Genomic DNA, 16,230 nt, shown 5'->3' on the forward strand with positions numbered 1-16,230 from the left:
TAGCTGTAGCCCAACAATATTTGGAGGCATGTGGTTATGAGGGCTCTATATTACATGGCCAGAGTCAGCAGAATACAGGTGTCATAATCCTGGAGTTTCTTTTTTAAGACTTTGTGTAGATTATTATTCGGTACATGTTTCCTTCAGGCATGTAGGCTGCTCTGCTACGCCTCCATTCTGGTAGCCACTGATATGCTCTGAAACATCTATGATATAGACATTGGGTCCTTCATTGTATATCACTATGCTTTGTATAACACTCCTATCTGCCTACAAAAACCTTGCTGAAAATTATCCTCAGTTATTTTTCACTTCAGTTAACTTGGCTGAAAACCATAACCCATTCAAAACATTGTTCTCATGTCTTTTGCTTTTTAAAGAAAGCACCAGAAGAGGCACCTTCCCCACTATGCTTGCATCAGTCTTTTAGTCCCTGGGAGTCTAAAAGAACAAGCAATGCTGACTTGTGTGTTCTTCCCCTCTCCACAGCGTCACTGTGATGCAAATGGTAAACATCACGTTGGTGGACAGCTTCCTACTCACAGGGCTAACAGACCTTCCTCAGGTGCAAATTGCCCTCTTTGTGATCTTCTGTGCTGTCTATGCCACCACCCTGGTGGGGAATTTGGGTATGATTCTCTTAATCAGGTCCAGCCCACAACTGCAAACCCCAATGTACTTCTTACTTGGCAACCTGTCTTTCTTGGACATCTGTTACTCCTCATCCGTTACCCCAAAGTTCCTAAGCAATCTCTTAAAGGAAAAGAAAGTAATTTCCTTTGCTGATTGTTTTACTCAGCTTTTCTTTTATGCTGTATTTGCCACCACTGAGTGTTACCTGCTGGCAGTGATGGCCTATGACCGCTATGTGGCTATCTGCAACCCACTGCTCTACTTAATCACCATGTCCCAAAGAAAGTGCATTGAGCTAGTTGCTCTTTCCTATGCAGCTGGAACAATAAATGCTTTGGTGCACACTGTTGCTGCATCAAGACTATCCTTCTGTGGTCCAAACATCATTCAGAATTTTTACTGTGAAATTCCTCCCATTCTGCAGCTGTCCTGCTCAGACATCAGTCTCAATGAAATTTTGATGTTCGTCTTTGTTGGGTTCAATATTATAGCAACCACTTCGACTATTCTCTCCTCTTACACTTATGTTCTGGTCACTGTTTTAAAGACCCACTGTGCTAGGAGCCGAAAGAAAGCCTTTTCCACCTGCACATCTCACCTCATGGTTGTCACCATTTTTTATGGATTTGGTGGCCTCATGTATATAAGACCTAGTTCTAGGCAAACCCACCACCTTGACAAAATAGCCTCTGTGTTCTATGTAGTGGTGACTCCCATGCTGAACCCCTTGATCTACAGCCTGAGGAACCAGGAAGTCAGGAGTGCATTCCAAAAAGTCCTGGGAAGAAATCTTACATTTTACAAAAGCTTTTTTATAAAATAGATTCTGCCACCTGCTTCCAGGACTTTTGCTTTCCTTACAACATCTGTAACTTAAGACAGGGATGGGGAGCCACTTTCGGCCGGAATATGCTATCTCCCATCAAAGCAATTATAATTAAGAGAGTTAATATGGATAGACAGTAAGCGACTTACTGGGAACTCATGGATTCCACAGTTGCGGGGGTGGGGGGTGGGGAGACGACGGACCCAAACTGAAACTAATGGAAAACCTAAGGAGCCAATTTGTGGATTGGTTGAAATATCATCAGTTAAACATTATGTTTAAATTAGATAGAAAGAATGGATTTTTGGATTAAAGCTCACCTTTTTAAAAAGAACTATTGCAAAATAGGGATAAACCTTTGTCTAATATGTATAATCTTCTATTAGAATGGGAAACAAAAGATGAGCTTCTTAAAACTTCAATGACACATTGGGCAATAGCACACAATATAGATATTAACCTCTGGGAGAAACTCTGGAAAAGCGACCTGAAATTTACAGCATGCTATTCATTGAAAGAGAACTATTTGAAAATGATTCATAGATGGTACTTAACTCTGAGTAGGTTGGATAAGATTTATAAAACAGAATCAAGTTGTTTTGGAAGTACAATGAAGTGGAGGGAACGTTCTTCCACGTGTGGTGGACATGTAAAAAGGTAAAAGAGTATTGGGAATGATTTATAATGAATTGGGAAAAAATGTTCAAAATTACTTTTTTTAAAAAAGCAGGTCCTTTTTGTTGGGGATAACTCAGACTGAACTTCCCAGGTGTCAGAAAAGGTTATTTATGTGTGCAACAACTGCGGTCCATGTTTTGTTAGCCTCAAAATGGAAACTGAGCGAGGTTGCAACTAAAGAGGATTGGCAACTGAAGTTGACAGAATATGCACAACTTGCAGATTTAACTTGCAGATTTTACCCTTTACCTTTAACATATAGAATAAGAGAGCAAGAAGAACATAGTTTGAAAGAAGATTGGAAAAAACTGTATACAACTGAAAATGCTGGCAGCATTAAGATAAATTCAACAGAGTAAATAATTTTTGATGTATGTAAAAGTGGAAAATTGATTTGAATTGTTATAGTAAAATATGCAGAGATGTATATGTAAAATGAACCATGGAAAGAGAAGAACGGATGTCACTGGATATTCTAAAGTTTGTAAAATGTTTATTTGAAATTGTAAAACAGAAAATTTAATTAAAATTATTACAAAAAATAAAAAATAAACTATTTGCATTTATCCTGATACGGTTTCTTGCAATAAGCTTTGGCTGCTTATCTGGCATTTAGCTGCTAGATCATACATTGCTGAGTAACCTGTGAGCTTGGGGCTCAAAAGACAGTGAGCGGACTGCTTGACTATAGTCTCTGTGAATCTCAAGGATGTTCAGAAGCAGCCTGTGTTTCTCCTTGCTCAGTATTAGGGGACCACAGGTGTGGTAGGAGTGCTACTGGCAGGGTTCATATTCCCTGGGTTATTTTGGGACTGTTCTAAAGAATTCCACAACTTCTTTATGTTGCTTCAAGGAAAGATACCAATATCAAGGTTGGGGGCAGGTATGCTTTGGTGAGAGAACCCTAGCAGAGAATTAAAACAAAACACGCAGCAAAGTAAAGAATGGAAATATAGTCTGTTAGACCTTTAAAATATGCCCCTGTGAGTTCCAAAATGTACATCTTTCCCTAGCATAGAAGAAGACCACATGTTTTGTAAGTTAAAAATGGTTTACTTACAATCTCCCCAAAGGTCAGATTCATGTGCTTTTTCATACAACACTCAGAAAAAGTTGCGCAGGCAGTAAAAATTGGCTTAGTTACAGTGAAGAAAGTTCCTAAATTAATGGTATAGGAACTCAAGAGAGACTTGTTAGTGTTAGGATATTTCCATTCCACCTTAAAAGGGAGCAGGATGTTTGTGTCACAGCCTGCGTATTTCCTGTTCATAGGAAGTTTCTGTGGTGTCTATGCTTTCGTTTCTCTCTCTCTGTGTCTGAGACACTGAAGCAGGCAGTCATGTTTTTTCTTTGTTCTGACCAACGCTGAATAAAGTTGTAAATAATGCTCTCCTTAGTGCATCTTTTGCTGTGCATTATCTGCTGAAAGAGCGTGCATCAGCTCTGGAATGTGGCAAGCTATTTCTGGAGCTCATGTCGCTAATTGATTGATACTGCGTTTCTATGGGAGGTCGATGGACGTCCAGAATCGACGTGGGGGCATGATGGCTTTTGTCTCCCTGGCAGTATCCCAACAGTTAGAGCTATGGAGGCTAAGCTGTAGCAACCAACTGAGTCACTTCACATGTCGAGCTTCTGAGGTAGACTGGAGGGAAATAAAGGCTTGAATACCTAGTCCTTCCCAATGTCAACTAAGTCTTGCAGACAGCATACTCTATGGTCTTATCCCCATTCATGCATTAAGCATATTAAGTTATATGGGCTAGTGATCCCACACTTTACAGGCTGGAAGCTGTGGGACACAGTCTGTGAAATGCTGTAAGCTAGAGGGTAATTTTTCATCCCTCTCCTTTACAGTGGCATCCAGAAGAGGTGGCAAGCACAATTTGCATTCCAGCTTATTCTACTAAACGAACACATTTTCGATCAGACAGTAAACCCACCTAAATAGAAAGGTGGCTGGATCCATGTAGATAAGAACTGTGAGCAGTTGTTTCAATAATAATAATAATAATAATAATAATAATAATAATAATAATAATAATAATTTATTTATACCCCGGCCATCTGGATGGGTTTCCCCAGCCACTCTGGGCGGCTTCCAACACAATATTAAAATACAGCAATGCATCAAAAGCCTCTGCAGTGCATGGACTCCTCTGGGACAAGGATCCTCTGGGACAAGGCTGCTACTGTTGCTTTGAGCAAAGGGAACCCTTTTCATAGAAAGCTTTGCAGTTACTGCAAAGTACCGGTAATTAATCAACAAGTGTAATTGTTTATAGTCTGCTGGCAGTCTCTGGAGATGTTAGCAGAGAATTATCAGAAATATAAGGCACCAGAAGTAAGCAAGAGACCATTTCTTATTGGATAATGTAGAGCTCTATGCACTATGTCATGCTGTACATGCTGAACTAATTCCATTGATGAAGCAACTGCAGATCTTTCACTACATCTGTAGCTATTCAAGCTAATGGTATGTTTGCTTATCAAACTGTGTAAGATGCATTGTAGAGGACCTTGAATAAATACAGATTCCACTCTTGAACCTAAGAAAGAGCAGATGCCTCAGAGGACACACTGACGGGAGGACACAAGTAAAGAACAGAATGATATCCCAGGTAACTTCTTGATTGTGGAGTAGAATGTGCTAGAGTGGCCACATGTTCACAAGTAGCCTGACCATTAATCAGTCAGGAGCGGATGCAGGTAGGTAAGGAGGGCCTGGAGTTGATAAGAGTCTCCAAGACTTCAGATTCCTCCTGATGGCTTTTGAGCCCAAAGAAAGTCATGGCAAAGGAGTGGCTGGAAGAAGGCAGAGGTCATTTCTTGGGGGAAGAGAAAGGAACTGCTGGTGGTGGGATGGGTTGTCTACCTTCTAACACTATCATCAGGGCTTGTTTGGTCTAAGAGGAAGATGGAGAAGATAGCAAGGAGCAGCTACCCTAAGCTCTGAAGGGTCTCGGGTCCCAGGACTGTGAGGCTGATACAGGGCTTTAAATATGGGCTAATTTGAGAATTCTCAGCCTAGGAGTTATCACAGAACAGAATAGCCCAAAGGTCACAATATGTGCAACATACTCATACCTACAGTACATTAAATAGAAGTTGAAATTTCACCTCACATTAGAGAGATGATGCTCAGAATAATCTTCCATTTCTCTCCTGTTAAAACCAATCAAAAGAGAAATTGCAACTGGTGGGGCAGTTTCTACCATATATGATGGGACTGCCCTGTCATGTAGGTGTGCTTGAAAAAGAAGACGATGGCCACACTTAACTTTCAATTATGAATAGCAATAAATTGTCATAATATTTCCTGTATGGACACTTTAAACCTAATGACTAGTAATATTTTTTAAATAAATGCAACTAAGTACAACACATATATACATTTTAAGAAGATGTTATGCTCAGAACTGCAGGTCAGGGTATCATATTTCAGTAAGAGTCAGGATTTTTTTTTAATTGTTTGTGAATGTATATGTGTGGTAATGCCAGAATTGAAATATTCTCAAAATTGAACTAAAAAAAATTAGTGTAATATATGAGCATAGGTTGTCCAGGTGTTTCCCTCCTATTCTTTTGTATATCATAATATCCCTAGTCATACTATCACTATATGTCAAGCGGAACCCACTTTAATGGAATGAGATATGTACCTATGGTGAACACACCTTGCAGACAAGTGTAGTTTATTGTTGATAATCACCAAGTGATGAATACAAACAAGTAGGTCATAGATGCAAGTGTTTCTGGGGAATCTTCTTGTGTGGTCTGAATGGGAGTCCAATCCCACTCTGCTCCCACTACATGTTTTATGTTGCAGAAGGCTATTTATCACAATATGATGGCAAGTGACAGTGCTTTGAATTCTGAAGCTGAAGAGATGAAAATTCAACACCATCCTCTTAAAAATCTTTTAAAACTCGCTGACCTGCCATATTCAAGAGGTTAAAATCTATTGTTTTTTAAAACATAGCTGTGAAGACTGATTACCAAATTTCTATGGTTTCTTTTGGCAAACTATTAAGAACCTACCTATCCCTCACCCATCTCCATCTTGTTTCTCTTTGATTCCATCAGGGAGAGAAAAGATGGCTGACAGGAACAGCAGTAGAGTGAAGGAGTTTGTGCTCTTGGGATTCACTGACCGTCCAGAATTGGCTGCCCCCTTGTTCGTATGGTTTCTAGTGAACTATCTCATCACTATTGTAGGGAATCTTGGGATTCTTATGTTAATCAGGGTTGATGCTCGACTTCACACCCCCATGTATTTCTTCCTTAGTAATTTGTCTTTCTTGGACATTTGCTACTCAACCACCATCAGTCCCAGGCTGCTGATAGACCTCTTAAGGGAAAGGAAAGTGATTTCTTTTACTGAATGTCTAGTTCAATTCTATTTCTATGCAACTTTTGCCACCACTGAGTGTTTCCTCCTGGCTGCTATGGCATATGACCGCTACATGGCCATCTGCAACCCGCTCATCTACACAATCACCATGTCTCAGAAGGTTTGTATTTGTCTGGTGGCTGGTTCATACATTGCTGGATCACTGAATGCTATGATACACACAGGCTGTATGACTCGTTTATCATTCTGTGGTCCTAATGTCATTGATCATTTTTACTGTGATGGTCCACCAATCTTTCAACTTTCCTGTTCTGATACCAGCCTCAATATCTTTGTGATGTTTGTAGTTGTTAGCTTCAACCTGATAAGCACCCATTTGACAGTCCTTATCTCTTACTCTTACATTGTTGCCACTATTTTGAGAATCCGCTCATCTGAGGGGCGGCACAAAACCTTCTCCACCTGCTCCTCTCACCTGCTGGCTGTCATCATCCTTTATGGCAGCTTGATCTTTATGTATCTCCAACCTAATACATCAACAAACGGAGGCAAAGTGGCCTCTTTGTTGTATGCGGTAGTGATACCCATGCTAAATCCTCTCATCTACAGCTTGAGGAATAAGGAAGTGAAGAGTGCTTTGAGACGGGTGATAGAGAAATATATTATGTGACAATTTAACGCTTAATATTTATATAAAACTCTCTGTTTTATATAAACCTGCTAGAAGGTATATCTGGTATCTGACTGATGTTTGACTGAAACACAAGAAAGAAAGAAAGAAAGAAAGAAAGAAAGAAAGAAAGAAAGAAAGGAAGGAAGGAAGGAAGGAAGGAAGGAAGGAAGGAGATTGCACTGGGCCGGGTGGGGACATTTCCAGGATTAATTTCAAATATAGCATCTCCCATGAAAGAGTCAAAAGCATCTACCCAGAGAAGCCTACAAGACTCAAGGAAAGGAACATTCTAGTTGAGAAATGGAACAGAATATAGTAGAGAAGAATGCTTTAAGATGTTTAAAATATTTGTTCAATTTTACTGTGTAAATTACTTTGAGTACATTTGTAATGGAAAAGAAACATACATATTCTCAATAAATGCTCATAGTACTACACATACATTCTCTCTGGTATCATACAACAACCGTGTAAGGTAAGCTAGTAACGCTGGAGAAATCCATGGTGAAAATTTGATTGAACGCATTTATCTTGGACAGATCTGTCAGTGACTTTTTACCAGGATAACTACTGTATTTTTCTGTCTATAAGACTCCCCCTTATATAAGATGTCCCCTATTTTGCAGGACTCAGAATTAATAAAATGGGGGAGATGTATCTGTGTATAAGATGCCCCCTAATTTTGCACATTGGGACGCAGGTGGCGCTGTGGGTTAAAGCCTCAGCACCTAGGACTTGCCGATCGAAAGGTCGGCGGTTCGAATCCCTGCGGCGGGGTGCGCTCCCGTCGTTCAGTCCCAGCGCCTGCCAACCTAGCAGTTCGAAAGCACCTTCGGGTGCAAGTAGATAAATAGGGACCGCTTACTAGCGGGAAGGTAAACGGTGTTCCGTGTGCTGCGCTGGCTTGCCAGAGCAGCTTGTCATGCTGGCCACGTGACCCGGAAGTGTCTGCGGACAGCACTGGCTCCCGGCCTATAGAGTGAGATGAGCGCACAACCCTAGAGTCTGGCATGACTGGCCCGTACGGGCAGGGGTACCTTTACCTTTACCTTTAATTTTGCACATTATTTTTAAGGAACGAAACATAGTCTTATAAACGGAAAAATACCATAAATGAAACCTCTTTGTTCAAAAGCAGTTGATATCTTGGACAAGAAGTTTCCTGGGGCCATGAGTGGGGAGTAGAGTGCGTCAACTCAAGAACTAAAGGAAGCAGCAAAGACTTGAGCTTCATGAGCTTTCTGGTTCATGCCTTCTCTCACACATGAAAAAGGTGACAACTCCACACTTTCAGGTTAGCAAACATTAAGAAAAAAAAACTATGGAAGATGAAGTAACCTGTGTGAGACGCAGCATAGAAAGGATCTCTCTGCGTGGGAGGCTGGGGGAAGAGGAGGAAACTGCTAGGTGAGAGCAAGGAGGGTTCACTTTTCTCTGTGTGGAATGAGGCTTAATAGATAACTGTGATAAACGACTTTCCTAATGCCAATGCAGAATTTATTCACCTTCTTTAGCTGTGGGGTGAGAAAGCCAGCCGCCACTACATAACTCAGTGCCCACCCTTTCCTATGTTTACATCCAGTTGTTCTGGCCACAGTTCATTGTTCTTGGCAGATATCAGTGCCAACTTAGCTTAGCCCCCTTAGTCTTGTGAAATTACAAACGCCACTGGAGAGAATTGGAGGAGGCTGCAGAATCCTTATTTTCTTGGTATGGAAACTGAGTTACTTTGGGATAGGCTTTCGATGCTTTTGACAGCAGAGTCTGCACAACACTGACAATATGTCATGGAAATTGCATTGTTATGGTGATTTCACGCCATCCCAGTGTCTGATTCCAGGGGCTCCAGGCACTTACTCAGTGTTTGGTTTCCTTCGGAATGATCGACATTGGGGACTGTAGTGTCTTTATGATATATGGTGTGTGTGTGTGTGTGTGTATTGTGTGTGTGTGTGTGTCTGAGCACACAGCATTAACACCCCTATATGGTCTTGCTTCTTCCATAGCCAGAGCCTTGAATTCCAGCAGAAATCAGGCATGGTTCTATCTCCCAGCTGCCCAGCCTGCCGGCTTCTACCTTCTAACTCACACACCCAACCAACCATTGAGGGAGGGGGCCCCACCCATTTTCTGTCTGGCACAAAACCACTTCCTTTGTTACCTTAATGGCTCATACCTAGTGGGCAATTACCTCTCCAGAAAGCTAACCTGGCTATTCCAGAAATTGAATCCACCCAGGAATTAGAAGCGGAGTCAGGCATACTACGCAACACATCCCCCCAACTCATAACAATAGAAAAACGTCATCATAGTTGTTGCACCCTTCAATGCAAAGGAACCCAGGGCAATACACAAAAATCATGAAAATATAACTAAGAAAATGACATAAAAACCAGGGGCTGTATCCCATGTCAGGCCAACTCAAAGCAAACCCATTGAAATCAATGGACATGACTAACTTAAAGGTAAAGGTAAAGGTACCCCTGCCCGTACGGGCCAGTCTTGACAGACTCTGGGGTTGTGTGCCCATCTCACTCAAGAGGCCGGGGGCCAGCGCTGTCCGAAGACACTTCCGGGTCATGTGGCCAGCGTGACATCGCTGCTCTGGCAAGCCAGAGCCGCACACAGAAACGCCGTTTACCTTCCCGCTAGTAAGCGGTCCCTATTTATCTACTTGTACCCAGGGGTGCTTTCGAACTGCTAGGTTGGCAGGCGCTGGGACCGAGCAGCGGGAGCGCACCCTGCCGCGGGGATTCGAACCGCGACCTTTCGATCGGCAAGCCCTGGGCGCTGAGGCTTTTACCCACAGCGCCACCCGCGTCCCTCATGACTAACTTAGGCCCATACATTTCAGTGGATCTACTCTGGGTATAGGATAGTTGGAAACTAATAGCAATTAACATTATAAAACAGTAATCTAGCTGTTTTTATTCAGACACATTTTAGGATAACATGGTGGCATCAAAAAAATTGTCACAAGAAATCAGTGGCTTTGGCCTCCTATGCCTCAGGTGAGCATTTGTATATGCATGCATGTATGAAGCCTCACACATTCAGAAAGCTACAAACTCCAGTGTTGCTTCACTTTTATAGGCCTGAAGAACCAGGAGGTCAAAAGTGCCTTCTGGGAATAAATAAATATTGTGTTTTACAAAAGCCTTTTTTGAAACAGATAAAGGCACCTGCTTCCAAAACACCTGCTGTTCATACAACTTCTCCAAATGTTGTACTTTAAGAAAGGGATGGGGAACCACTTTGGTCCAGTGGTCCAGATCCAAGGGTGACCATCTCTCTGTCCAAAGACACACCATGGCCTCACATGTTGTGTAAACAATTCCACAACTTCTTTACAGGCTGGAAGCTATGGGACAAAGTCTGTAAAAGACTAGACTACAGGCTAGAGGGTAAATAAATTCTCATGTTCTCCTCCATCATAATGGCATCCAGAGGAGGTGGAAGCACAATGTGCATTCTAAGTCCTATTTCTTAACAAACATGTTTATGATCTGATAGTGTAAGCAACCAAAGGGTATGCTAGATTGTTGCATGTAGATAAGAAGTGTGGGCAGATATTTGCCTGGATAAGTTCCTGCTAAATATGGATTGATCCTCTGGGACTAGGTTGTTACTTCTGTTTTAAGGAAAACATGTTTATCATAGAAAACTGTGTAGTTATTGCCACCCATGTAATTGTTTATAGCCTACCTGGTGGTCTCTCGAGATGTCAGCAGACAGATCTCAGAGATATAAGGCACCAGAAGTACACAAGAGACCATTTCTTATTGGATGATGTAGAGCTCTATGCACTATGCCATGCTGTGCCTGTGGAACTAATTCCACGGATGCAACAACTGCAGATGTTTCACTATGTGTGCAGCTATTTGAGCTAACAGTGTGCTTGGATATAAAACAGTGTAAGGTGCATTTTAGAGGACCTTGGAGGAAGACTCTTGAACCCAAAAAACAGCAGATTCACCAGTAGGCACTTCCACTGGATGCTACAAGTAAAGGAAAAATGATATGACAGGTAACTTAATTGCTGAGTAGAAGATGCTAGACTGGCAACTTGTACACGAGTAGCTTGACTAGTAATCAGTCAATATGGGCTGCAGTTGGGTAAGGTGCGTCTGGTGCTAAGAGTCTCTAAACTTTCAGTCTCCTCCCAATGGCTTTGAAGCCTGAATGGAAGTCAGGGAAAAAGAGAGTGTGGAAGAAGACTGTACCCATTTCTTGATAGAGGAGAAAGGGGCCAGTGAGGTTTGGGGTTGAAACTGAGGTGGTGGGCTGGGTTATCTACTTTTCCTTATGATGAGCAGGGCTGCTCCCGTCTGATAGAAGGACAAAGAATGGAGTGCAGTCTAAAGGTTGCATGGGGCAGCTACCCTAAGGTCTGTAGGTTCTGGGATCCCAGGTCTCTAAAGCTCACCAAAAGGCTATTCAGGGCTTTCCATATTGGCTAATTAGAGGGCTCTCCATCTAGGAGTTCTCACAGAACAGTACAGTCATACCTCATGTTGCGTTCCACTCTTGTTATGGACTTTCAGCTTATGAACTCGGCAAACCCAGAAGTGTTTACTTCTGGGTTTGCCACTCATGCATGCGCAGAAGCGCTCAATCGCGCCATGCACATGTGCAGAAGAGGCGCTCTAGTTGCAGACTTTTTGGGGTGCGAATGGCACCCCAAAACGGATTAAGTCTGCAACTAGAGGTACCACTGTATACCCCAAAGGTCACAATACATACAACATACTCATACCTACAGTGTGCTAAAAAGAAGCTGATAATTTATTCTCCTTCTTGAGTAAGGGCAGAAAGCTCAAACTTAACTTAGAATTGGCAATTAATAGTGGTAATATTTTCTGTCTGGACACTATAACCAAAACAATCAGAATGTTTTTTCTATAGATACACACACCTACTTACAAAACAGAAATACATTGTAGGACAACATCATGCTCAGACCTGCATATTGGGAATGCGTCAGCAAAGACATTTCAGTGTGTGCTCATGAATGTGTATGCAAATGCTTGGACTTAACTATTCTAAAAAATAAAGTGCTATCAATATATTTCAAACAGAAGCTATTTTTAAAGGAATAAGATCTGCACCTATAGTGACCACACCTTATAGATGGGTTCAGTTTGTTGTGCGTAATAATGACTCAGGGTTGGTAAACCAGCAAGTTGTCCACAGATACAGGTGTTTCTGAGGAAACCTCTGTGCTCCCTCCAGCAACCACCTTTTAATGTTGTGTATTACAACACTCTGTTAAGCAATGTAGTGGCAGTGCTTTGAATTCTGAAGCTGGAAAGATGGAAATTCAATACCACCCTCCTATAATTCATTAAGTTCTGTTCACCACCAATGGCAATCCATTAAATCTCATAGTCTCATAGACATCTTCCACGGGTTAAAGTCTCTCTCTCTCTCTCTCTCTCTCTCTCTCTCTCTCATTTGTAAGAAAAAATATATAGTTGAAAAGACTGATTCCCTTATTTCTGATAACAAACTATTAAGAATTGTCCCATTCCTCAGTCATCCTCATTTGTTTCTCTTTGATTCTGTCAGGGGAGGAAAAATGGCTGACAGGAACAGCAGTAGAGTCAAGGTGTTTGTGTTCTCGGAATTCACTGATCGTCCAGAGTTGGCTGCTACCTTGTTTGCATTGTTTCTTGTGGACTATGGCATTACAATTGTGGGGAATCTCGGGATGCTTTTGTTAATTAGGGCCGATGCGAAAAATACGGTAGATCAATCCTCTTTGTTCGGAAGCAGTATGCATCAAGGACAAGAAACAGGAAGATGAGCAGCAATATCATTCCCTGTATACAGAAGCATCTCCTAGGGGCCAAGCCATTTTGCCCTCCCGAAATATCTTTGGGGAGGAGGCCAGGTTCCCAATGTTCAAAGGAGGTACAGATTGGGCAAGAGATGTTGGACACAATATAATGTTTGAAGATTGGGAAAGGTTGTGGAAGAAAGGGGTTAAGTTTACTGCATGTACGATTTACAGATAGGTAGCCGTGCTGGTCTGCCATAGTCAAAACAAAAAGAAGAAAGCTCATACCAAGAACTAACTTAGTTGGTCTTTAAGGTGCTACTGGAAGGAATTTTTTTTGCATGTACGATGTTAAAGGAAAATATAATGAAAATGATGTATAGATGGTACTTAACCCCAGTGAAACTAGCAAACATCTACCATATGAGTGATAATTTATGTTGGAAATGTAAAGAAAAAGAAGGTATCTTTTACCATATGTGGTAGATGTGTCCAAAGGTGAAAGACTTCTGGGAAAACATATATAATGAATTGAAAAAAATGTTGAAATATACTTTTATTAAGAAACCAGAAGCCTTTCTACTTGGAATAATAGGTTTGGAACTGCCCAGAAAAGATGTTAGATTATTTTTGTATGCCACAACTGCAGCAAGAATTTTGTTAGCCAAAAACTGGAAGTCACAAGAGATACCAACAGTGGAGGAATGGCAGATGAAGATGATGGACTGTTTGGAGCTGGCCGACCTGACTGGAAGAATCCGCGAACAGAAAGAAGAGAAGCATCAAGAAGAATGGAAGAAATTTAAGGACTATTTGGCTAGATACTCTAACATAATTTAAGTAGAACTACTTGTAAGTACCAAATTGGCCTAGGAATAAAATAGGTGGAACTGAATAACATTATGGAGTGAGAACATTATGAAAAGAAAGAAAGATGTTAATGGAATAAGCTAATTGTATTTGAATGTGGATATCGGAAAACTGCTAAAATGATTATTATGGAAACATAGTTAGGGGGGATCTGAGGAAGTCACCCAACAATGTTATTTAAATTGGGATTTTAACAGTTAAGTTATATGTTTTGTCTGTCTGTTTTTCTTTTGTGTTTATTATAAAATTGGAAAACTAATTTTTTTTTGAAAAAAAACAAAAAAACAAAGGAGGTACAGGAGGCCAAGTGCAGAGCCGAGCATGGCATGACTTCAGTGGCTTGTTACCCTTTACCTTCTACTGCTGTGGAGGAGAAGGAGCAGGGAAGCAGCTCCCAGGCAGTTGTGGTGGCAAGAGGAGGAGGAATGGCCACTGGCCATTGAAGGCGTGTTGCTGCTATGTTCAGCTTCACCTCCTGATTCCTTCCAAAGTGCTGATGTTATGCTCACAATGTTGGCCCCTATTCTCCCTTGGAAGTTGGCACCTCTATGTGGGGGACAGAATGCTGGGGTGAATGAGCCTTCATCTAATTCCACCCAAAAGTATGCATGACAGCAAACAAACAATTCATGAAAATATGATCAAGAGTATGATATGAAAAGCATGGATTGCATCCAGTGTCTCTCCTACTTGGAGTAAGCCCATGGATATCAATGGACATTAAGAATCTAGGCCTATATATTTCAGTGGGTCTACTCTTGGTATATGTTGGATGGATACCAACCCCATATTACCAATGCTTGAAAGTTTTAATCTCCTTACAGAGTTCTAATTAGTCCTTAAGGATTTTTTTTTTTGTTTTTTGCTTTTACAATAAGAGGGGTAAACAGTTTTTGGCATGTTGTTCTCATGGCACCAGTGCAATTAACAAGGCCCAGGACAGATTATTAAATTGGGAGTCAAAAACATTTTTAATACCAGAAATCTTTTTTCTTCTATGACACAATAAACCTTATGTTGTTATCTGTTGTTACAGTTATTTTCAGCATTGAAGGTTTTATGAAGGGGACCTTGCTGCCCATACTGTAAGCTCCTGGATTTTGATAAACAGGTTTTTCATGATTTCAACCCCCCAAAACCTGTTTGACCTCATGCAATGGTAGGGGAAAAGAAAACTGCACTGCTGAACTAGCACATCTGCTTAACTCACTTTGACATTTTGTCACCTGGGTGGGGCCAAGATGCTTCATCAGCTGAAGCTCCCTCTAGCGCACAAAGTAGGTTCTCTTTGATAACAGGCTCTAGATGGATATTTGTGGTTAGCTCCTCTTAGTTACAGCACTAGCCACTGAAATAGGGATGTGAGGCTTATATTCGGAAAGCCCCCTGGGAATGGGGAGTGAAGAATGACTATTGATTAGGTAGTGGCAATAGTTGCTGAATCAAGTGCCTTCAGTGATAGGCCATTCTTCCTTCCTTCCTGTGAGGGAGTTTTACACAATCTTAGTAATGCTGCTGAAAAAAGATAAATAGATATTACTTGCTTTATTTTATTTACTTGGAATGACACACTTTTAAAATTGCTTGCTACCATGTAGATTTAAATGGTAACTTGTACTCTAGTTTTGATAAAGTAGACAACATTTTAGTGGGCTTTAATTTGCACCAGATTGGGGCCACAGCCGAAAAAGCCCTGGCTCTGGTTGAGGCCAGCCTAACCTCCCTGTGGCCTGGGACCTCCAAGATGTTTTTGTTTGAAGACCGTAAGTTCCTCCGTGGGACATACCAGGAGAGGCAGTCCAGAATGGAAGCCGGATTGGAATGGATCCAGAACTGATGTTTCATCCAGAAACCCACCAAGCTGTTCATCAACCACACTCTCAATCACCTTACCCAGGAACAAAAGATTCAAAGCCGGGTGGTAATTGGATAGATTTATTTTTTTTAAAAAAATATTTTTTATTGCTTTGTTTTCCAGGGTCAAAGTACAACGTCAATACATCGTCGATAACACAACAGAAGCTTTTTTTTTTTTTACAAAATGGAAAAAAACAAAAAAGAATACACTTTTCCAAATCTTTTTTTTCATCATCAACTGGACTTCCCCACATCCTCCATCCCTGCATTCTTTACAATAAAAATCAACAGCAAATTAATACCTTGTTTCATGTGTTTTTGTATTTTCATCTTAATATTTACTCTAAAAGTTAAGCTTTTCTCAGTCATAACTTAGTTTCAATCATTTCCGAATCTCAATACTGAAGCATGTTTTTCTCAGGTAATTGGATAGATTTAAAGGATCTAAAGATGTTTTCTTTAAGAGCAGGCGCACCACTGCCTCCTTCAATTCCCCTGGGAATGTCCCGGTGCCAAGGGACAAATTGATGATCTCACTGAGGGGGCCCCACACCTTGTCT

At 41.2% G+C, this 16,230-nt stretch overlaps 3 protein-coding genes across 3 annotated transcripts in view; all 3 read left to right on the forward strand.

The window, feature by feature from the left end:
* Positions 1 to 16,230, forward strand: part of LOC114601534 (apelin receptor) — a 492,419-nt gene that overhangs the window by 116,927 nt on the left and 359,262 nt on the right. The gene's annotated exons all lie outside the window — the stretch shown is intronic.
* On the forward strand, positions 674 to 1,456 carry LOC114584208 (olfactory receptor 5G9-like). Its single transcript, XM_028705835.2, has one exon. The coding sequence runs from the start codon at positions 674 to 676 to the stop codon at positions 1,454 to 1,456; it is 783 nt and encodes a 260-aa protein (XP_028561668.2).
* On the forward strand, positions 6,235 to 7,161 carry LOC114601571 (olfactory receptor 8U3-like). Its single transcript, XM_028738847.2, has one exon. The coding sequence runs from the start codon at positions 6,235 to 6,237 to the stop codon at positions 7,159 to 7,161; it is 927 nt and encodes a 308-aa protein (XP_028594680.2).

Source organism: Podarcis muralis, chromosome 1 (assembly GCF_964188315.1).
Source record: "Podarcis muralis chromosome 1, rPodMur119.hap1.1, whole genome shotgun sequence".
NCBI classification, from domain to species: Eukaryota; Metazoa; Chordata; class Lepidosauria; order Squamata; family Lacertidae; genus Podarcis; species Podarcis muralis.